Source organism: Pipistrellus kuhlii, unplaced genomic scaffold (assembly GCF_014108245.1).
Source record: "Pipistrellus kuhlii isolate mPipKuh1 unplaced genomic scaffold, mPipKuh1.p scaffold_m20_p_1, whole genome shotgun sequence".
Taxonomy (NCBI): Eukaryota; Metazoa; Chordata; class Mammalia; order Chiroptera; family Vespertilionidae; genus Pipistrellus; species Pipistrellus kuhlii.
Window position 1 is genome coordinate 88,521,906 of NW_023425404.1, and position 23,373 is coordinate 88,545,278.

General features: G+C 53.2%; 1 protein-coding gene and 1 long non-coding RNA gene across 2 annotated transcripts; both read right to left on the bottom strand.

The window, feature by feature from the left end:
- Positions 1–320: 320 nt before the first annotated feature.
- LOC118728854 lies at positions 321–2,740 on the bottom strand. Its single transcript, XR_004991026.2, has 2 exons — positions 616–2,740; positions 321–584 (listed from the first exon to the last, which is right to left on the bottom strand). It is a non-coding gene; the product is annotated as an uncharacterized LOC118728854 (long non-coding RNA).
- A 1,640-nt stretch (positions 2,741–4,380) lies between these two features.
- CSK (C-terminal Src kinase) lies at positions 4,381–22,438 on the bottom strand. Its single transcript, XM_036455575.2, has 13 exons — positions 21,814–22,438; positions 9,507–9,583; positions 9,045–9,158; positions 8,811–8,923; positions 8,271–8,490; positions 6,979–7,072; positions 6,720–6,785; positions 6,539–6,638; positions 6,354–6,444; positions 5,844–5,917; positions 5,565–5,760; positions 5,372–5,458; positions 4,381–5,206 (listed from the first exon to the last, which is right to left on the bottom strand). The coding sequence occupies exons 2-13, from the start codon at positions 9,519–9,521 to the stop codon at positions 5,024–5,026; spliced, it is 1,353 nt and encodes a 450-aa protein (XP_036311468.1). The 5' UTR covers positions 9,522–9,583; positions 21,814–22,438; the 3' UTR covers positions 4,381–5,023.
- Between the last annotated feature and the right edge of the window lie 935 nt (positions 22,439–23,373).

The window sequence follows — 23,373 nt, forward strand, 5'->3', positions numbered from 1 at the left end:
CCAGCCTGAGCTCTGCCCCTGCTCCTAGGTTCAGGCCATCTTCCTACCTTCCCTCAGCTGCCCCACCTGAGGGACCTTAGAGATCACAGGGACAAGCCCACCTCTTAGTAGCCCTAGCCTCTCCCCTTGGCTCAGGAAGGGTTCCCACATGCTGCCTGCTGTCTCTGTCCCGCAAGTGGATGTCCTGTCTGTGTGGCCAGCATCCCCCATCCTTCCCTCTTCATTGCCATGCTCAGCTCTACCAGATTCCCAAAGACTCATGCCTCTAGGCATGAGTTTATTTATTCTCAACAAATAAATTACATGAAAATAGAGACAAATGCAGTATGTAAACCTTGTTCGAAGCCTAATTTTAACCAACTAACAAGGGCGTGGGGGGAGTGAGACAATTGGGGAGATTTGGACAATGGATACTGAATTAAAAAATTATTAATTTTTTGGAGTAATAAAAGTATTGTGGTTATATTTTTAAAAGTCTTCTTTTGGAGAAATGTATTAAAGCTTTCTGGAGGAATCGATATAGTGTCTAGGATCTGCTTTTAAATACCCCAGATGTGGGGTGTGTGGATGGCACAGCATTTGACCTTGGGGTATGTGGATGGCAGAGCATGTGACCTTGAATTGATAACTCTTCAGGTTGGATGGTGGGTTCATTATATTCTTCCCTTGACTTTTATGTTTGATAATTTCCATAATGAGCACATTTAAAAAAGTAAGTAATCCTGTAAGTCAAGTATTTTTATCCAGATAAACGTTGGTTTTCCAGAGTGGCTCTCTTTCTGAAAATTCTGGATAGCTGAGGTTTATGGTAGTAAGTTCTTGGTAGGATTCAGTTACTGAAGCTCTGTAGATTAATTAAAATCAAGGCTGTAAATGGGAAAATTTAGGACATGCTAAAAGCCACACTTCATTTCTCACACTGAATCCTCAGCTACCTTCACTCAGATTTCTCCTGCACCTCACAGTCAAGCTGTGGAAAGCTCGGGCCCACCCGGGTCCTGCTTCTTCACCTCCCATTGATCTTCCCAGCTGCTGCCCCTGTCACCCATTGGGTAAAAACTGCTCCAGCAGGCCTGTTCTCTGTGCTTAGTGGATACTCCTTAACCTAGTCTCTGCAGTGAAATGTTATGGGTATCCATCGCCCATGCCCAGCCCTGCCCAAGGCTCTCTGCTCCCCCCCTCCCTCCCGCCCCCAGATTCCTGGCTGCCCTGGTGCTCCTTTGCCACTGCTTTGCCTCATCAGCCCTTCCACCGGGCATCTCTCCTCACTCATCACATGCTCCCTGGCGAGCTTGTCCATGCCTATGGCTTCAAGCACTACAGCTGTGCCATGATCCTCAAATCTCCACTTTCAGCTCATCTTCTCCAGGAGTCTCAAACCCGAATAAATGTCCAACTCTGCAGGGAACAACTCTGCTTGGATGGCCCCAGGCGACATGTCCAAACCAAATTCCTCTTCCCCACCCCTCAGCCATCCTCTTCTGTGGCTGGGGTCTCATGGGTGGCACTCTGACCTTATGGAGCCAGAGACTGGAACCCCCAGATCCCTTGTTTCCTCCTCTCTCACCCATCAGCAAGCTCTTCCCCTCTCCCACTCCTTACTTGTAAAATGAAGGTAATAATAGTATCTCCAAGAGTTGTTTGGAGGTTACATGAGGGTCACACCTACCTATTGTGCTTAGAACAGGGCCTGGCAGACAGCGAATGCTCAGGTGAGTGAAACATCAGCTGTGTTCCTCTTCCTCTCCACCTCCTGCTGACTCCCCCAGCCCAGGACACCACCAATCACCTGCCTGGCTGACTGCAACCTCCCCACTTGTCTCCCCAAGGCCAGATGGTAGTCAGAAGGATGTTTCTAAACTAAGATCTGACCATGTCATTCCTCTGTCCTAAATCCTGCATTGGTCCTGGTCATCTCTGCATAAAGCTAAACTCCTGTGGGGCCTGCAAAACCAGGTGCTCCCAAACCGCACCCGGGGCACCTTTGCCCAAGACACACCTGAGCACCTCCCCACCTTTGCTAGGCCATGCACTGTCTTTACCAGACACTCTTGCTCTCGGTCCCTGCTTGTCCTCGAAGTGTCGGAGAAGCTACTCCCCGCCTACCCGCTCCTCTGTCTCACGGGCTTGTTGTGGGCTGTTGGAAACCCCTACCAGATTCTGGGCACAAAACTGAGTCTTGAGTGAGGTCCCTACCAGTCCATAAGATCCTGGAGGGAGAGAAGTATGTCTTGCTCATCTATGATGAGCCAATGGCCAGCACAGAGCAGAAAAGAATGAGAGAAAAGAAAGGAGGAAAAAAAACCTATAAAGGAAGTGAGGGGAAGAGGAGAATAAAGGAAGCTCACATGCCAACAGGTAGAAAGAACAGGAACATCTGGCTACCTGAGCCTGCATCCCCTCAGGGCCCATCAGCTGGACCCTTTCTCTTACTCCCAATTGTGTTAGGGTGCCTGCCTGGCCCCTCTTATGACTAGCACCATTTCATTTCTGAACCAAGCTGGGTTGGAGCAGCTAGTCAAAGCCCATTGTCAAAATCCCCTAGATCATGATAGCAACCGCTATAATCAGAGCTCCCCACCCACTCTTGCCCCCGCTTCGTGACTCCCTCTCCAGGACAGTCCCTCCCCTGGCGGGCCCATTGCACTCAGCCCTTCCATCACTATTTGTTTCTTTCATAGCACTCATCAGTTTTGTAATTTAACTTTGTTTTTGCTGTTAATCCTCATCTGAGGATACTTTTCCCATTGATTTTTAGAGAGTGTAAGGGAGAAGGTAGAAAATATAGAGAAATAAACATCAATGTGAGAAACACATTGACTGGTCGGTGCCTGCACACACCCTGACCAGGCCAGGATCGAACCTATAAACCAGGTGCATGCCCTTCAACCCTTTGGCATATGGGCTGATGCTCTAACCACTAAGCCCACTGGCCAGAACGGTATCTGTCTGTGGCTGTTTTCCTAACTGAACTCCACAGGGTCTTAGCTCACTGCTGAACTCCAGCTCTAACACACAACAGGCTTTCAAATATTTGTGGTTGAATGGTCTAGTTTTAGAAAAATGAGAGGATAGCTGAAACCTGTCTGGCTCTGTGGATAGAGCGTCGGCCTGCAGACTGAAAGGTCCCAGGTTCGATTCCGGTCAAGGGCATGTACCTTGGTTAAGGGCACATCCCTGGTAGGGGGTGTGCAAGAGGCGGCTGATTGATGTTTCTCTCTCATCGACATTTCTGGCTTTCTAACCCTCTCACTTCCTCTCTGTAAAAAAAAAAAGAAATCAATAAAATATATTAAAAAAAATAAATAAAATAAAAATGAGATAGACTGGTGGAGGCAAGGAGGCTGCTGTGCTGGGCCGGGGCGGGAGATGACGCTGGCTGGGTGGCAGTGCAGGCACAGGCACATTGCAGTCACCTGCCCGGAGCTCTGGCAGGCGTTGCTCAGTGGTTAGAGGTAGTAACTACCCTGCACTAGAAGGCGTCAGCTTCCATTCCCGTCAGAGGTTTTAGGTTTGGGCTGTGGTCAGGGCCCTTACGAGAGGCAGCTGACTGATGTTTCTCTCTCCCTCTGATGTTTCTTTCTCTGTCCCTCTTCCCTCTCTAAAATAAACTTTAGAAAAAGAAAAAAAGAACAGCCTGGTGTCAGGCCCTGGTGACTGGAACAGGAAGGGTCAGAAACCCAATTGGACAAGGACACCCCCTGCCTGTGTCAGTGGGTGAAGTGAGCCGGCCCTGTCCCTCAGAGGTTCTGTACTATTGCTCTGGGAACCTGAGAGGAAGACCATGTCCTGGCTGGTCCTCATTCCCCACCTGTGTCCCCTACAGGCGCTCACATTCGCATACTCAGGCCTGGGGCTGGGCAGTGCTTACATCTCAGGTGAACCGGAAGAACCACCAGCAGCTCAGAGCCTCCCTCCCCTCCCCCTCCAGGGTCAACAGCTCCTCTGATTTTCTTTGCCTCCCACCAGGGAGACCCCATCTGTAGCTGGTCAGGCTCGCACCACCCACCCCCACCCCCACCCCCATGCTTGGCTCCAGCCTTCTGTGTGCTGATGGCTTGAACACAGCAGGAGAGACAGCCAGTACACCAGGCATTACTCTGAGGACAGGGCCCCAGAGCCCAGATGGTCCCAGGGCCCAGCCTGGGGCTATAGCAGAATGGGGGGGAGGGCAGTGGTGAGAGCTCCCACGGCAGACACAGGACACTCACGGGTGCAGCTTACACAAAGCGGCGGCCACTGCTTCCGGCCGTGCTCCCCACCCCTCCACTCACAGGGCAAGCACAGCCCCACTCACAGAGACAGAGGGATGGACGAGATGGCATGGGGATAGGAGATGGGGGCAGGCAGGCTCAGGGAGGAAGCGCCGAGGCTGGGCAGTGGTGTCCTCATGGAGTGGTTTATTACAATTCTATCTCACAAGGCAGGCGGCAGCAGCACACACGAACTCCAAGCCCCTGACAGACGTCCGCCTCGGGCGCATGCAAACAGTGCAACATGGTCAAGCGCAAACACAGGGCGACCGAGGCGACACAGAACGGGAACAAGGCTGGGGCGATGGGTCCCTGGAGAGAGGGGCCTGTTTTCCCAACCCTAGGCAGGACAGGAAAAATAAGATTCGTACTTCTTGTAAAATGCCCATTTCCTGGGTACTTTCTTTCTCCTTATTGTGAAAAATAATAAAAAATAAGCACATGGAAAAGAACCTCAAAAAAGTAAAGGAATAAAACTCTAGGACAGTGAGAGGTGGGAGGCCAGGGAAGCTTGACCACGGTGGGCATCTGCCTCCTGCTCCTCACCCTCCTCTTCTTGGCCGTCAGCGGAATCCCCCAAATCCCACAGTGGGTCCATGAGAGGTGCCGGGCCTAGGCAAGGTCCCTGAGGGGGACAGGGGGGCACAGGCTGGGACAGAGGAAAGAGGTCCACTTGGGCTCAGTTCAGGCTCAGGCCCAGCAAGTAGGGGCACGAGGTCCAGTCCCCAGGTTGAGTCCCCAGAGGCCCATGACCTGTGCGAGCCCAGATGTCACAGGTGCAGCTCATGGGTTTTGATGCGCTCGAGCTGCTCTCGGAGCTGCAGGAAGGAGGGCCGTGTGGCGGCGTCCAGCTGCCAGCAGTTCTTCATCACCTCGTAGACTGCCGCCGGGCAGCCGTCAGGGGCATCCATCTTGTAGCCCTTCTCCACCCGAGGGACGACGTCCTTCAGGGGCTGAGGGCAGACGGGTGGCATGAATCTGTGAAGGGCCTAACCCTTGGAGGGGATCCCTACTCAGCACCCCTCTCCAGGGGTCCCCTTTTGCTCTGCCCACACCCAGGCCCAGGGAGGCCCCACACCTTGTACCCCAGCCTGTCCCACCCCAGTGCCCACACTCACAATTCTTGGATAAGGCACTCGCCCAAAGGAGTAGATTTCCCAGAGAAGAATTCCGAAACTCCACACATCAGACTTGGTGGAGAATTTCTGCCACGTGGATGGGAAAAGCTGTGTCAGGTCCTGGGAATTTGGGGGTAGGGTGACCCAGGATCCCTGTCCTCACTGCTCAGGATACAGGGGGAGGCCCACCCACCTTCTCTCGCAGGGCTTCAGGGGCTGTCCACTTGACTGGCAGCTTGCCGGTGTCCTGGGTGCTGGAGGCCTCCTTGGTGAGGCCGAAGTCACTGACCTTGGCCACGTTGTCCTCAGACACCAGCACATTTCGGGCGGCCAGGTCCCGGTGCACAAAGTTGTTGCCTTCCAGGTATTCCATAGCCTCACACACGTCTCTAGGGGCGAGGCAGCCACGTGTCCCCTCAGATAGGCCTCCCCCAGCAGGGTGGGCCCCTCCCCCAGGGGCTGCTTCACTCACAGTGAGAACTTGAGGAGACAGTCTCCGCCCAGCACCGACCGACCCCGTGACCGAAGATAGTCCACCAAGCTCCCCTGGGACAGGAGAGACAGACCATGGCCCCATGGGTTAGACTTGCCTCTAGCTCTGGGAACAGTGAGCCTGAGGCTGGGTGAAAGGTGACACCAAGGGAGGTGTTAGGAGAGGAACATGGGAGGAGGTGACTTGAATATTAGGTTCTACAGCTGGACACTGCTCAGCATTCTCTTTTAATTCTCATCACTGTGAGGTGAACTTAGTATCTCCGTTTCACAGATGAGGAAACAGAGGCTTAGAGGCGATACAATTTGTCCAACGTTGAAGTGAATAAAATGATGAGCCAGGACAAAAGCTGAGCTGTGGGGGCTTCAAAGCTCAGTTGGAAGGAGGGGACTGAGAGCAGAGCCCCATGGTACAGAGAGGGGCTTGCGGCAGTTGGAAAGGCCAAGTATTCAGCTCCAGCACAGGGTGACTCTTGGGGCTGGTGCACACCTTGGCCATGTACTCGGTGACGATGTAGAGTCCGCCCTTCTCTTCCACAATCACGCCCAGAAGCTGTACCAGGTTGCTATGCCGAAGTTGCCTGGGGCAGGATGAAGTGATCAGAGCCTGCCAAGCCATCTCACCCCCACCTCTCACCGTGAGGGACAGCCTCCCATACACCCTACCCAACTCACGTCATGACCGAGGCTTCAGCCAGGAAGGCCTGGGCAGTGGCATCGTTCTTAATGCATTTGACAGCAACTTTGTTCCCTCGGTAATCGCCCAGCATCACGTCTGTGTGGAGTGTTTGGGGTTATTCCCGGACTCCCCTCAGTCCCTTGGCCCCTCGAAGGGCTCCCAGCTCCTCCTGCTCACCTCCAAACTCCCCCTTCCCAATGGTCTGCAGCAGCTTTAGGTCCTTCATATTCAGCGCCCAGCCACCTGATAGAAGGAAAGGGGTCCAGTGAGGGGTGTTGAGGCTCGAAGAGAGTTCACAGCAGGAGAGACAGAGGCCGACTATAGTGTGTGGGGTTCCCTGGAAGTCCCCAGAGCACCTGGGATGGGAAGTGCCAAGAAGCCTGGGTAGCAGGAGGCGAGTAGGCAAGTGAGGACTGGGGATGGGGGTGGCACTCACTGCGGAAGAACTCATCCTGGGCTGCCACTGTGCCCTCCATGACCTTTGGCTTGATGAGCCGAGTGCAGAGTCCATCTGCATCTGAGGTATAGTGCTGCAGGGTACAGGACAGGCCATCATCAGCTGCTCACACACACTGCCCAGATCTGACCACCAGAGGGCGGCAGAGGCTCATACCAACCAGCCCCAAGTTGCTTTGGTTGGGGAGGGCTCCCTATTTTTGGCAGCGCTTGTATTAGGGAGGCCCCAGACTGACACATGACCCACTGCCCATGCCACCTCACACCCAGTTGCTGGACAGATCCCTCATTGTTGCTACAACTCTGGTCCTTCCCAGCATTCCCTGACTCAGTCCAAAAACCAGTTTGTAGCCAGGCATGCCCAGGACTCTTCCCTGCCAGAGGCCAAACCAGATAGGCAGGGGGAAAGAAGCCGAGAGTGAATTCAGGAGGCACCTGGGAGGCTGTCTAGAGTGACAGGGACACGTGGGCACATCCTTGAAGGCGCATGAGACCAGGGGATCCTGGCCATTAATGCGTAGCTCATGAGGTCATGCTATATACACACACTTGGCCATGTAGTTCTGTAAGTGGCTGGAAGGAAGCTAGGTCTAGGATTCAAATCCTGGCACCTCCAATTTATAGTTATGTGACCTCAGGCAAGTATCTTAACTGCTCGGAACCTGGCCGATGAAATGGGGATAGTGCCCTGGCTGATGCCATAGCCCAGTTGGCTGGGCGTCATCCCATGCACCAAAAGGTTGCTGGTTTGATTCCTGGTCAGGGCACATTCTCAGATTGTGGCTCGATCCTCGTTAAGGGGTGTGTAGGAGGCAGCCGATCGGTACTCTGTTCTCACAGTGATGCTTCTCTTTCTCTCTCCTTCTCCCTTCCTCTCTCTCCAGAAATAAATAAAAATATTCTTAAAAACACAAAACTAGTACTTGAGAAAACAGAAACGAGGTTCTGGCCAATTTTTCTCAGTGGTTGGAGTATCAGCCCGAGGACGGAAGATCTCAGGTTTGATTCCTGGCCAAGTGCACATACCTCGGCTGCAGGTGCAATTCCTGGCCCAATTCCTGGAGTACATGTGGCAGGCAACCAGTCGATGTCTCTCTCTCACATCAATGTTTCTCTCTCTCCCCCTTCTCCTCCCTGTGGTGGCAATGTGGGATCACAGATCCACCCTGCCACACAGTAAGTGCCACTCAGTCTGCATGACAATCCCAGGGTCACAAAGCCAGAGTGGTGGGACTAGAGGCCACATCCAGGCCTGTGGGTGCTGCAGCTCACCTCCACCAGCTGCATGAGGTTCTCGAAGTACACCTCCTCATCGATGCTGAGCTTGCTGGCGTGGTACATGATACGGTAGTGCTCCACCTTGCCATCGCAACTCACGCACAGCGTGTAGTCACCAGGGTAGTTGGTGCTCTCCCGCACGAGGAACAGGCCTGTCTCTGGTGGGCAGAGAAGCCGTTCTGCCTGCTCCCGTGTGATCTTGCCATGGAACCAACTGGGGGACGGCAGGCCAGGGGTCATGGTGGCCCACGGGTAAGGAGCCTGGTGCCCCTGCCAGCCTCCTCCTGCATCTGCCAGGCTCTACTTTCTGAAGGCCCTCCCTCTGCCCCCACCCCCCCCCTTCTATCTTCAGGCCTAGACCCATTCTCCCCCTTTGTGGTCCAGCACCCATGCCCTTCCCTCATCTTGAGAAGCCCTCAGGACATTTCAGCCTTTCCTCTGGTCTCCAGTTTTCCTGACTCTTTCCTGGGGGAATCAGGGTTCCTCCTCCTCCCTCCTCCCCAGGCTGGGAGAGGACCCCCCTCAGGTACTCACGGCATGAGGCTAAGTTTGGTGCCGACCTTCACGCCCTCCCGCTTTTGGACATAGTTGGCTGGAATGATGCCTTCACGGCCCACCTTGTTCTTGGCTTTGTACCAGTTGGGGTCCTAGGGGAAGGGCAGCCCACACACACTCTCAGGCCCACCCTCCTCTGCAGGGAACCAGGACCCAGAGGGAATGCCCAGAGGTGGGAGAGGGTGGGGGTAGTCATGTGAGGTCCCTGATTACCTTGGTGACGGCCACAATGGTGAGCACATCTCCCTTGCAGAAGGGAAGGTCCTGCTCAGCAGTGCCATGGAAGTTGTACTTGGCAATACATTCTGTACCAGATGGCCAGGCGGCCTGCAGGACAGGCAACGAATGGGCAGGTGCAGCCTGGGGCCCCTCTGCACCCACCTACCACAAACCCTCGAGGTCATAACTCTTGGCTGGCATCTGTGGGCCAGGTGAGGTGCTACCTCCCACAAGAACTTTGGGTTCCTTCCAGTTGACCTTCTCCATTGACTGAGACCTGTGCTCCCAGCTTGAGGGCCCTGTGACAGTGGGCCCTGGAATTCTACTTTGTTGAAGGCCAGGGTTAAGACAGAGGGCTGGGAGAAAGGGAAATGAATTGATCTGAAACCCTTTTTCTGCTCAGCATCCCATGGGGGATGGGGATGCTCAACTGCCCAGACCCCGCCTCCACGGTACCTGTATTGCTGACATCTTCTCAGATCTGGCGTCCCCGTGTCACAGGAAGGCCAGCCTGTCACTTGGTACCATGAGAGCTGTGGGGAGAAAGGGAAGATGGAAAATATGAGAATATGCCTCCACCTCCTGCAAGTTACTGAGATCCCACTCCTTCCCCATAGCAATATAAACAGGTGCCAAAGGCAGCCAGAGCTGGGGCTGGGAGTGAGGGGGCCACCAACCCCAGGCCAATAGGGGGCTTACAGACTGACAAATAGCCAACAGAGGCAAAAGAGGTTCGGGGCTGAGTAGCACCAGTGCAACCTGCCCCATCCGCCCCAAGCCTGATGCTAGCTAACTGGTCTGCAGGGGAAGAGAGCCTAGGGAAGTTCTGTGAACTGGGGGGGAAGGTGCTATGTGACTTGGGAAAGTCACCTGTCCTTTGTGGACCTCCTAGTTTCTTTGTCTATAAAATCTTGCCCAGGCAGTATCTTTAAGCCAAGGCTCACCGACCCTATAACCTGGTAATCCCACTTCAGGGCGCACACTCAATAGAAAACAGGGCAGGTGTCCACTGAGTCAGGCACAGGGCACTCACTGCAGCATGATTTGTAATAAGCCTCAAAATGGACAGCTGCCCAGATGCCTCCGAAAAGTCAGATGGTATACCCACGGAACACTGGTAACACTGTGCTGTGACGAACATCAATAAGCTACAGCTATGAAACATGGATAAACCTTGAAACATAGTGTTAACCAAGAAATCAGACCTAGACTGGGCACATGCCATGTGATTCCATCATAAATGTTCGAAACTGGCCTAACCTATGGTGCAGGATGGGCCTGCATGGGCAGGAGGCAGACAGGAAGGGGCTTCTGGATGCTGGTTGTGTGATTGCCTGAGCCCAGATGGGATGGGTTCACTCTGGCAATTCGCTGAATTGGACCTGGCATAACCTTATAGGGTGTGGGGGCTTCAAATGGCAATGCGAGGAACCAGGGTTTACTTTTGGGGGTCACGGGGCCTCAGCAGCACAGCATGTGATCTGAGACCAGAAGGAGCCAGGGAGGTAGAACCGGGAGAACCACCCACTTCCAGGCCTCACTCCTGGTTCTAGAGTCAGGCAGACCTGGCACTGTCAAGTGTGCAACCTGGGTGAATGACTCACCCCTCTGAGCCTCAGATCCCTCATCCTGAAAAGTAGGGACTGGGAGCCCCTGCAAGCAGGCTGTGGGGGCAATAGAATGAGGCCCTAGGCTTGGAAGTGTCTGGCATAACCCCTCACCTCTCTTCTCTTCCCCAAAGGTCAGCCTACCAATCTTCATGTCTGACAGGAAGACTGAGGCCCAAGGAAGATGACCCATGACCCCCCCACCCCCCAATACAACTGAGCTGCCTGGGGCACAGAAACCACCCCTGAGCTCTTGTGGTCCGCATATTGTGGGAACTGTGAGCTCCTCACCCCCATTTTATGGAAGCAGAAACAAAGGCTCACACGGTTGAAAACAACTTGTTGGAAGTCACACAGCCCAGACCTTGAATTGGAGCCCCCAACCTCAGGCCCTTTTAAATAGGCACTCTGCTTACTCTCCACATCCCACACCTCCCTCTCCCCCCAAAACAGGCCACTGCAGGAGGGCTTTGAGGCTGTGGCATCATTAGTCACCTCTCAGCTGTCAGTTTGCAAACACTCTTTTCCCAGCCTGCAGCTGCTGCCGCCTCCCCACTGACTTGATGCTGATAATAAAAATAATAGCAGGCCCTGTTTTCTGAGCACTTATTCTGTGCCAGACCCTGTCTTTGGCACGTTACAGCTTGTCAAGTCCTCTAACAACTGAAAAAAAGGGTACACCATTTTATAGGAGACCCCGAGTGAGACCAAGAGGCAAGGTGGTCACCCTCTCTCCCCCCTGACACCTGAGGGCTCAGATGTCACCCACCTCTGTGCCTCCATGCCTCCCCTGCCCACCATGCCAGGACCACACTGGTCTAGGAGAATGTAAGGGAGGAGTAGCGAGTGATGCTCAGAGAAGGGACAAGCCCAGGAAGCAGTAATCTGGGTGGCCTTCCTTGAGGGGCCAGACTTGGAGAGGGAGGAGCCAGGCTTGGGGAGGGAGGAGCCAGGCTTGGGGAGGGAGGAGCCAAGTTCTCCCCTTTGCTCTACTGGTTGCAACTTGACCACCCAGTGCTCCCATCAGTACAAAGGGTTGGCGATAATCCCATAGCTCCAGCGCTGCTCTGGGACTTGCCAGCTCTCCAGTGCCTCAGTTATGCCTGTTTTCTACCTGCTGTTACCATGTCCTGCCTTGGCATTGTCTTTCCACTCCCTCCCCTGCTCTATCCAAGGAAATTCCACTCAACTTTCAGGGAGCAGAGGAAATGCTTTGGTTGGATGTGTGCCTAAAAAATGTAGTGTGACAGTCCACACAGTACTGTTTGTAGTAGCAAGAGATTGGGAGACATCTTTTTATGTCCATTAATAAGGGCCAAGTAAATAAATGACCAGGTATCCCTAAAAAGGGAACAACATATTTCAGCTAATGGGGCCAGAACAGATCTGTAGCTGCTGATACACAACACTCTTCATGACAGAGTAAATGGCAAAAGCCAACCCAAGTCATTAAAGGAAAAGCTGCTGGACAGTTTCCAAATACCAGCCCACCGATTGATCAGAAGATGAAAAAGCACCTTCACAACAGAGATCTGGCAGACGTCTTGCTAACCAAATGGTCAAATTAAGGATCACCAACAATAAGAGAAGCAACGAGTGCCTCCTGCTATGATGCTGAGGACAGATTCTGATGTGGTATCTGCAGAGCTGTTGAACCTGACTCACTCAGGAGGATGCTATCAGGTGGAACCTAAATAATTGGCCTGGATTTTTTTTCTTAAATGTATTTTTATTGATTTCAGAAAGGAGAGAAGGAGGGGGAGAGAAACATCAATAGTGAGAGAGAATCATTAATCAGCTGGCTCCTGCATGCCCCCTACAGGAGATCGGGCCGCAACCTGGCTATGTGTCCTGACTGGGAATCGAACCCTGACTTTCTGGTTCATGAACACTCAACCATTGAGCCACATTGGTCAGGGTTGGCCTGGACTCTTAAAGCCAATGTCATAAAAGACAAAACAAACAAAGGCTGGGGAATGTTTTAGATTAAATATGACAGGAAAGAAACAGGATAAAACAAAAAAATGATAATTATGTGAGGTGAAGGGTGTGTTAACTAACCATATTTTGGTAACTTTTTGCAATATATATAAATATCCAATCATTACATTGTACACCTTAAACTTTCAATGTTATATGTCAATAAAGCTGGGGAGTAAAGAAAGGGGACAATATTCAATGAGTTATTCTAAATGAGATTCTGAGATAGAGGGAAAAAATAGCTATAGGAATCATTACAGGACAATTGGAAAAATGGAAATGTTCAACAACATAAGTGTGACCATGGTACTGAGATTATTATGTTAGAGATCCACACTGAAATGCTTCAGAGTAAGCCCTGGCTGGGAAGCTCAGTTGGTTAGTGTTGTCCCAAAATGCCAAGGTTGGCAGTTTGATCCTTGGTTGGGGCACATACAAGAATCAACCAATGAGCTCTGGCTGGTATAGCTTAGTTGGTTGGAGCGTAGTCCTATACACCAGAGGGTGGTGGGTTTGATCCTGGTCAGGGCACTTACCTACGTTTCGGGTTTGACCCTTGTTGGGGCACATACAGGAGGCAACTGATTGATGTTTCTCTTACATCGATATTTCTCTTTCCCTTCCTTTCTCTAAGTTTCAATAAAAAATTTAAAATATCAACCAATGAATGCATAAATAAGTGGAACAACAAATGGACATCTCTCTAAAAATCAAATAAGCCCTGGCTGGTATGGCTCAGTAGCTGGAATGTTAGCTTGTGCACTGAAGGGTCACAGGTTTGATTCCGGTCAAGGGCACATCCAATCTCCACCTCAGGTCCGGGCACCTGTGGGAGGCAACCAACTGATGTTCACATCATGTTTCTCTCTCTCCCCACCACTCTAAGAATCAATGGGAAAAAATATCCTCACTCCTTGGATGAGGATTAAAATAATAATGATGATGATGATAATGATAATAAAATAAAAACAGAATACTTTGGAGTAAAGGGTATGATGCCTGCAACTAACACTAAATATGTCAGCAAAAAAATACATATGTACACGTGTCTATGTATATAAAAGAGGCAAAGCAAATGTGGCAAAATGTTTAGAACTGGTGAATCTGGGTAAAGAATATATGGGTTTTCATTATACTATTATTTCAGCTTTTTGGTAGATTTGAAATATTCAAAAGGTTATATAGAAGAACAAGGTGCAGAATGTCATCCAAGGTATGTTACAAGTTGTTTTTCAAAGTGACATACAATTCCTCCCTAAATTCATATGCACAGATTATCTTTGAAAGATAGAGGAAACTGATAAGCAATGTTGCCTCTGAGATGGGAAGGGGGAGCATTAAGTTCAAGGGAAACTACTTTTCACTGTATATTTGCTATTTTATCCTTGACTTTTTTTTTTTTTTTTTAAACATGCATATATTACCTTCTCCCTAAAAATAAGACTGAAAATAAATAACTTTTTGAAAGCCACCTCTGTCAGTAGCTTTCTGTGATCCCCAGCTGTGCTGGCTGCTCTAAGCCTCCATCCACAGCCTCTCACACATTCCAATGCTCCAGTAAGAACCTCACTGGTCCTGGCCTGGGACTCTTAGAGGAAAAGGGGGAGGGGGGACTGACTCACGTCCCCAGCATGGGCTGGGCCCAGAATGCTGAATGAATGAACCAACAAAAGAAAGGGGAAGCTAGGATGGCTGTACCACACTGAGGTCCCATAACCAGCAGGACTATATTTAACCCTGAAGGACAGCAGCTGTCACCCCACCACCATAGGACTTGGGGACAGGGAACTTTGTAACTTTGTTAAGTCAATGCTTCACTCTGACTTCCTGCCCCAAACTCTGCTCCTAGCAGTCCTTGTGCTGGGGTCCTGGGAACAGACTGGGCTTTGTGCCCAAGTACTGAGGTCAGTGGCCACAGCCTCAGGCAGGCCTTTCTTGGGAGCCCAGGCTGGTGGGGGCAGGAGCCCAGAAATTCCTGGGCTGCCATTTTGTTGCCCTGGAGACAGTTTTAGACCCCCACAGCCAGGCACATGCTGAGAGCCCTGGGAGGTCAAGGGGCTCCTGCCCTGCCCCCTCACCAAAACGCCACTGCCTAATGAGGTATGGGCGCCTTCAGAAACTGTTTATACCCAGCTAAAAATACCCACTGAAAGGGGAAGTGCACAAGAGACCTAGGGGAACTCGGGGCCATGCCCCCAGAGACTCTGATCTGCCACAGGACCCAGCTAGAGTCTGGGTGTGGAGCATGGGCAGCCACTAGAGGCAACAGGCAGGTCCACCTTAAGTCAGTTTTTCATTCTTTGAGTCAGTTTTTGAGTCACATTTTCAAGAGCCTCCTTATGCACCCAGCACTATCCTTGGTGGGCCAGGTTGGGCAGGAGGAGGAAAGGGCCCAGGAGGTCCTGCCCTTAGGGCTCCAAGAACTCCACTCAATGTCCTCCAAACAGCAAACCAGTCCGGTGTCCTCAGTGCATCAACAGACAGGATAGACCTGGGCAACCTGGGAAGACTCTCAGGAGGAAGGGGAAGGGAGCTGCAACTGGGAGGATTTTAGGTGGAAGCAACTTGAAGGGGTGTGTGCTAGATCAGGCCAGACTTAAGATTCCAAACCGTGGTACAGAGAAAGTTAAGGCTGAAGAAGGCTCAGGGTAGGGCACACAAAGACTGTGAAGCCAGCGCAGAAGTTTCTGACAGGTCACAGGACAAAAACAAGCAGATTTCTGATTTGGGCATGTCCCTCCGGAAGGGCAATGCACCTGAGAAGGGTGGGGCACTGGCAGCAGTTTGGCTGGTTTGGCAGTAAAAACAGCCCCACCTCTGCAAAGGACACCCAGGCTTTGGGCACTGGGGCGCCCCTGGCCATGCACCAGACTATGAGGGTGAAAGGTTCTGGCTGACCCAAGCAGGTGGTCCCAGAGCACTCAGCACCCCCACTGCGGATGTCTCTGGTTAGGCAGCAGAACTGGGCACCAGACCCTTGGAATGCCTAGACTTCTCTGGGGACCAGGGAAGGCCTGAAAGGATGCTCTACTTTGGCTCAGTGTATGTTGCCCAAACCCCATCCCCAGTGCTCCCACAGCCTTCAGCACCCCTTCCTTAAGGGGAGAAGCCAGTTTAATGGCTGAAAATGTTAAAAAACGAAATTACAGCAACTCACTGGCTTTTTTTCTGACCCTAATGGCTGGCTCAGTGGGAAGGGTAGTACCATCTAGTTCTAGTGGTTTGGGAAGTGAGAGGATGCCAACGGGAATTTCATTCCCTAGGCTGCCTGCAGCTGGAGGCTGAGACTCCTGGCCCAGAAAGGTTCCTAATTTCCACTCAGGGCCTAATTATCTGCATGCACTGACTGGGCCTCCCCAGGATCCTCCTCAGTCCTGAGCTTAGGCTGTATAGTTTGCATCTTCATTTGCCTATATTTACATACAACCTCTCAGCACTGATCTCCAAAGAGCCCTTAGAAATCATAGAGCGTACATGTTCCTCACCCAAAGTCTCCTAGCCAAGTTACAGTTGGGGGGACTGAGGCCCAGAAGCCCATGAGCTGTCTAGAACTTTGGCCTAGAATCCTGGTCTTCCAATCTCAGAAAGGGATCCACAGAACATACCACTCAGAAGGAAAAACAATGAGGGTCCAACACAGGACATACAGCCTTGCTGCCTCCCCAGCAGGATGGATTATAAAAATGAAAGCATAGAAGGAGAAACTACTGACCCACCGAAAGCTAATTACTTACTAATCCTCCAAAAACTCTGAGATTTTACTGCTGATCTATTTGTCAGAGGAGGAAGTAGGCTCTGAGCAGTGTCACCCAGCTTCCATGAGGCAGAGCAGGGAGTTGAGCTCAGCTCTGTCTGAATTTGATCAGGGGAAAAACCTTCAACTTTTCCTTGGGCAGAACAGATGACACCCTGAAATGGACAGATGACACCCTGAAATGGACAGACCTCATGTGAGGTTTGCCCAGAGCTTGGCCTCCTGTTCAGGAAAGCACAAGTTACATCTGTGCCCACTCTGAGTGTGCCACACCCTGCTTCGCACAGAGGCAAGAGCTTGTCCAGGGCCGTGGTTGGCAAACTGCAGCTCACGAGCCACATGCGGCTCTTTGGCCCCTTGTATGTGGCTCTTCTACAAGATACCACAGCCTGGGTGCATCTACTTTGAAGAAGTGGCGTTAGAAGAAGTTTGTTTAAAAAATTTGGCTCTCAAAAGAAATTTCAATCGCTGTACTATTGATATTTGGTTCTGTTGACTAATAAGTTTGCTGACCACTGGTCTAGGGCCACACTGCAACGAGAGAAGCCAGCAACCCTAGGGAGGGTAGAAGCTCCAAGCAAGAAACTCTGCCCCAACCCTGCCTCTTCTGCAAATGCTTCTTGATTTTCACGGCCCTTCCCCTCCAGGAAGCCCTCCACTGTTACAGCCTACGCAGATCCTCAGCTCTGCCAGGAAGTCGTAACCACAGGCCTCCCCTAATTGACTCCTCTCCCCATCTGGTCTCTCCAACAGCAGGCCAGTAGGGGAGCTCCCAGGGTTCCTTCTTCATCCTCCCCCTCCCAGTCTCCCTGAAGTGTGGACAACACAGACCACAGATGCCTGAGTCTTAGTGAGGACCAGGTACTAGGCAGGACTGAAGAGCAACAGCTAGGGTGAACAGGCGTCAGAATGACACCCAGACTTTCACCCACCCACAGGCTTCCAACTGTGTGGAGAGCAGGATGGGCAGAGGGGGCATCAGGCAGCCTCTCTTCTGCTTGCTCCTACAACTCTGGGTCCCGACCACAGAAGGGTGGGGGTGGGGGAGGGAAGTGGAGGGAAGCTGCGGTTGGAGGCCCAGCCCCACGGAGGCGTACAGAGCTGGTGTGCGATGAGAAACTACTCTTATCATAGTACCTCAAAACCAGGAAGAGAAACTGAGCAGGCAGAAAGGGTGAGCTGGGCTGCATGTGGCCCTCAGGTCCCTGGGGCCTGCCACGGGTAGCTTCAGGAAAGTCACGGACCACTTCTCCCTTCTGGGCCTCAGTTTCCCCAAGGAAAGAATGGGATTCCCTCCCTGGCCCAGCCAGTCTGCCCGACTGGGGCAGGCTGCATCCCGCTGGTTAAGAGATTCCACAATTGGTTGGCGCAGTCCTGATACCCCAGCGGGCTGTGGCCTCTCCCAGGAAGCAGGGCCTTGACCTTTCGAAGCTAGCCCCGCCCTGCTCACTTCTCCCCTCAGCCATGCAGGGAGCACACGAGCTCTCCCTTCACCAGCTCTTTATTTTTAGCTTTGAATTTGACTTTAATCATTACTTAGCAGATTCTATTTCCAGCCCTTGAATAAAGGGACCCAGAGGAGAGGAGGAATGGAAGGAGGGCTCCCTGCCTGGTATGGGGGGTGGCCTGCTGCTCCGCCCATCCCGTCCAACCAAGTGGGGACCGAGAAACATCCAAAGGGCTTACCCAAGCCGGACCAGCATCTTGGAGAGGACCCCACCCTGTGACCTCATCCCAAGCCATGGGACAGGAGGGCAGCTGTAATACCTACTTCCCCTGAACCAAGACCAGGGAGCAAGGAGACACTTCACAGGCAGAAGATTGGCAGCCAGAGTCCAAGGTCACATGCATGGGGGACCTCTGCATTGAATGGGCCATTTTGGGGAGGATCCTCTGCCTAGGTTAGTCCTGAGCCATCTGGGACAATGGCTTCCTAGCCTGGGAATGACAAGCTGAGACTGGTTTCCTCCTGCTGTCCATGAGGTGGCTCCAGGAGGGCGCTCCCAATTCTGTAGTTTCCACAGAAGCAGAACAAGAGGAAGCAAGCAGTGTCACAGCAGTACACACTCAGGTTAGACCCGGGCAATACCTGCCACAGAGGAGGGCGCTCACACACAAGACTTCCCCAGGAATTTGTGGACCATTGATGCTTTCTTTAAACTCCCCGCCGGAGACTCTAAAAGCCCTGCCTCCCATAGTTTTCTTCCCCCCCTGGCCATCTGGGAGGATGAGGTTGGCACGGCTGTACCAGGTCGGGGCTCAGAACGCCTGGGTTCCTTGCCCAGGTCTGTTTTCCCAGGGAAAGCAGGCCTTTATCTCCAGCGGGGAAATGCAGGGCTTCCCAAAATGGCCTAGGAAGTAGCTGAAGCTCACAGAGGCCTCATCCACTCAGTTCTGATGCTGGGCAAAGAGAGTGGATATGATCAGGTTCCAGAAACCAACCAATATCCTATCTTCTTAGAGCCAGGCCCATGAACTTGGCTGGCAAATCACAAGGTGATGGGGAGGGGGAAGGCAGGGAGGCCATAGTAGTCCAGAGCCTAAGGGACATAAAGAGGGTTTCATAAGCCGCTCCTCCCCGCCCCCCCTCCCCCCCCCCCGCCCCCAGCAGAGACCAGCCCTTGGCTGCGTGAGCCATCAGCTAAGCCTGCCCCAGGTGTCTTCCCCATATGTTGAGGCAGCCTGTGGTGGGCACTCCACATTTGTCAGGAGTGCCAACCCCTCCTGACAAAATGCCTACAGAAGCCAGGGGCTGTGCCAGCACTTTCTAGCACCTTGGTTAGTTTACACTATCCACTTCCCCGTCCTCCAAAGAGGTATCACCATCCCAGGTGTATATACAATACAAAGGAACTCTGGCTCAGAGGGTGAACTCTTCAAGGCCCCTCCACCAGGCCTAAATGGCATGGCTGGGCCTAGAACCTACATTGATTGGGAGCCAAGCTGACCACTCCCAACACTCCTGGCTGTAGTAACAACCACCACAACAACAGATGGGCAACAGGTGCACATGCTCACAGTAAGGAGGTCTGAGTGAGGTTGCTGTGGCAGCTATTTGGAAAATTCTATAATTTTTTAGAGGCAAAGTTACACAGACCATGTAGCAATATGATAAAATGCCCATAGACACATATTAAACAAAAAAAGGTGTCATTGCCTGCACATTCAAATGACAATAGTGATGAAGAAACAATCAGAAAAGACTGGCAAGGAATTCCAAAATGCTATAATTTGTAAAGAAATAGTGGGTGATTTTTGTTGTTTTCTAAATCACCTGTATTCTGTTTTGTCTTTCTTAATTAAAAAATAATACATATAGTTTTCTCACAATGACTCAGATTTGCTTTCCTGAGCTCCAACTGCTCCCCAGCTCTGGTTCTTGTGTCTGGAAAATCTTTTGCCATGGGACACCCTTCTGTTACACTAGAGGCAGCCCCTCCGATACATCAGGATCTCTTCCTACCATGTCTTTCCCAGGCCAAACACCTCTCTTTTGGGGCACTATGTGTCAAGGCTTTGAAATTCCTCAAAAGATGAAATTCAGAACTAGATTCAGGCTATCCTGCCGATCAGGCCACCTGGAGGCTTGTTAGGGAAGCCTCATCTCACTGTGGATCGTTAGTCTCAGTCCCTGCCTGGTCTCAGATGCTTCATAGGGCTCAACCTCTTGGGGTCTGGTGTCCCTTGCAGTGATGCTGGGGACCATTTTCTGTCCTTTCTTGCTCCCAACCCAACACAGAGAGAAAAGGAATCACTTCTGAGAAGGAAGGTGGTACCAAGCTTGCCAGATAAAATACATATCCCTGCACACACGCTAGCCTGAAGCCAGACCCTTTTCTATAAACGTCTCAGGACCCAGCTACACCAGTACAGGTCATAGTTGGTTGGTATAAAAGCACCTAACAATGTCAGGCCTCAGCTCCAGCCCCTCAGGCTGGAAAGAAAATTACCGCTAGGTGAGGGGAGCCCTCACAGGCCAACCACATCTGGTTCCCCTCCACTTTGCATGTCAGGATGACCAGAAAAAAAATTCAAAATCAAGGGTAGAGGCTCAGACATGGCTCAAGATCCTCCGGGAACCTCCCACTCTTTTCAGGAGCAAGAGGATCCTGCACACTCCCAATCTCCTTCTTGCTGCCTTTGCCATTCCTGCTGAGGTCCCCCCTAAAGACACTGGAACCCCCATGGTGTGAGATGCTTGGAACAGGCCCCTGGTGCCTGTACATACTCCTGAAAGTGCTCCTATGCCAAGGCTGTAGGGTGCTCCCTTTGGGAACAGGGCTCTCATCTTCCTCATCTGGCTCTCATTCACATCCTGACCCTGGCTGTCCCTATGCTAGCTAGGACCACGGTGTGGGAAAGGCTGGGTTGGAACTGACCATCAAGCTGTTTCACACCAGATGGGTGTTCTCACATACATTGGTGGGATCCAGCCTCAGGCACTAGCAGGGAAATCCCATGGCAGAGCAGATGCTGTCTGAGCTTTACCCAGCAGAGCTGAGGCCGGAAGTTCCCTCCCCTCCAGCCCTCTGTGGGGCATATGCCCACTTCATAGGGTCCCTTGGGCCAGGCTGGGAGCCTGTGTCCCTGATCCGCAAAGGTGCCTGTCTGGTTGCCATCCAACCTCCAGAAGCCCTCCACCTGCAGCGTGGGGGATGTAAGCACAGAAGGCAAAACTACCAGAGTCCTGGGGGAGTAACATCCCCCTTTGAGCCTCAGTTCTCTGGTGCTCAAACGGGAGAGGAGCTGTACCCCTAGTGAAGCTTCAAGAATCTGGTAGCTGGACACGCCCCTTCCTAACACCTGGCCTTGGCCCTGAGACATCTAGGAGAGCAGGCTGACCGGACTGTTAGGTGGTGGGACATGGTCCTAACACCCAGTGCTACCTCCACCTAAGACAAAAGCCCTGCCCAGTGTCCCCACCCAAGGCCAGAGATCCCTTGGCTTAGGCTGGTCTGGGATGTCAGGGTGACAAGTTCAATCTCTGGGCCCTGGGCACCCTGGAGCTGGCAGAGCCTCAGCTGAGGGAGGAAAAGAGGGAGGGAGGGGTCAGAAGCAGCAGACAGGCCAGGGAACCTGCGGGGGGCCCAAGACAGGGAACAGCACACTGCCCTTTCCCAGGCTCCCTCCCTCCAGGCTCCAGCCAGCCTCTCCTGGGGAAAGAGGGGGGACACTCAGCGCGGCTGGAGACCAGTCTGTGGGACTCAGAGGGCAGCAGCTCCCTCCTGCGCTCCCCTCCCAGTCGGGCTGACAGGGACTCCCGGGAGAATCCGAACCCAGGAAGGAGGGGCAAGGGAAGTGGGGGATGGGAGTGGACGCGACGGCAGCTCCACCCGAAGCCAAAGAAGCGGAATGGGAGACCTTTCCCCTCTCCCCCGGGAAGCACTCCCACGTCCGCCCTCCAGGCCTGCCAGGCACTCACCTCTCCTGGGAAACTGCGGTCCGAGCCACCTCGCTGCGGGCAGCATCAGCGGCCTGCGGGACGGCCCACGCGGCCAGGGCGAGGGGAGGGGAGCAGGGGTCCGGGCGCGCGGAGCGGAGGTGCGGGTGCGAAGAGGTGAAGGAAGGAGGGACGGCCAGACGGAGGCCAGGGGCCGACCGCGCGGCTGGGGTCGGGGAGGGAAGAAAGGCGGGGGAAGGGGGCGGGCGGGAACGGGGGAGGAAACAATGTAGCCGGCGCGGCCCCGGCAGAGTTCCGCTTCCGAACGCCACCAACAAGGGTCGATTTCGGAGCGTCGCGGCAGGGCCGTCCGACGCTGGGTCGGGGCCGCGGGGCTCCCCGCGCTCTCGCCGCGGAGGCTCCGGCGACCTCGGGCTGGCTGGGGCGGAGGAACCCCTGGCCGGTGGCCGGCCCGACGGCGGCGCGGCCGGGAGGACGCCCCGCTGGGACCCCGCCCCAGCAGGACCCCGGACAGGGTGCGGGGTGGGGCGGAGCGGAGGGCGGCGGCGGGCTCGGCGGCGGGGCCGAACTCGGCTCGCCCGGGGCTCCGCAGGGAGGAAGCGCAAAGGCCCGGCCGGAGGAAGCGCGGCCGGATCCTCCGCCCGCGGCAGCGCGCCTGCGCGAGGGAGCCCGCCGGACGTGCGGCGGGGCGTGGGCCGGCGGAGCGGGAGCCGGCGGGCGGCGCCCCCTGCCGGGCGCCGGGGGCACGGCGGGAGGTGTGTCCCCCACGCCCAGCCGCCACCTGCCAGCCGTGAGAGCTGGCGGAGGACCCCGCTGGGGCGCCCGGGAGCCGCCTCCAGCTTCTCGGGGCGCAGCTCCGCCGCTGAAGACGCGATTGAGGCCGGGCCTGGAGCCCTCTCTTCTGACCTGCTGGTGGAGAGTGGGCCTCACTCGCAGCAGAAGCATTTATTCATTCATTTCCAGACACTTAATGGCAGGCCCGGTTCTGGAATCTACTTGTGGGACTCCTTCATGACTGCCATTGAGTTCTCAGTAGTAAAACTGATGGGCCAACAGACAATCTCAAAGAAGTAATTGGTAGAAGTGGAGAGGTGATGTACCAGGCCCACGGGAAACGGAGAAGAGGGGAGGGCTAATGGGGAGACTTCTTAGAGCGGGAACTCGAGGCTAGGAAATGGCACGGACAGAGGCTGGGAGGGGTGAGAGAGCTTGACGTCTTTGGGAACTGTAAGTAGCTCAGCATGGTGGTGTGGGTCCAGGAAAGTGGTGGGAGACGGGGGTCGCTGGAAGCCACAGGGTCTAGAGAGATCCAAAGAGCCTTGTGGGACTTTCTTAGACTTTGTTTTCAGCCTAGAACTAGTAAAGAAGTTGTCAATAGCTGTGTGACTTTGGGAAAGTTACTTAACTTTTCTATGCTTTAAACCCCCACTTGGTAAAATGGGGGAAATAGCCCCATAGTTTTAAGATTATGTGAGATAGGAAATGAGTAAATACATTTAAAATGCTTTGTGTGCTGTGGCTGGCACATGGTCAGCTCTCAATAGTGCCTGTTATTATATATCATTATTAACAAGGGACAGG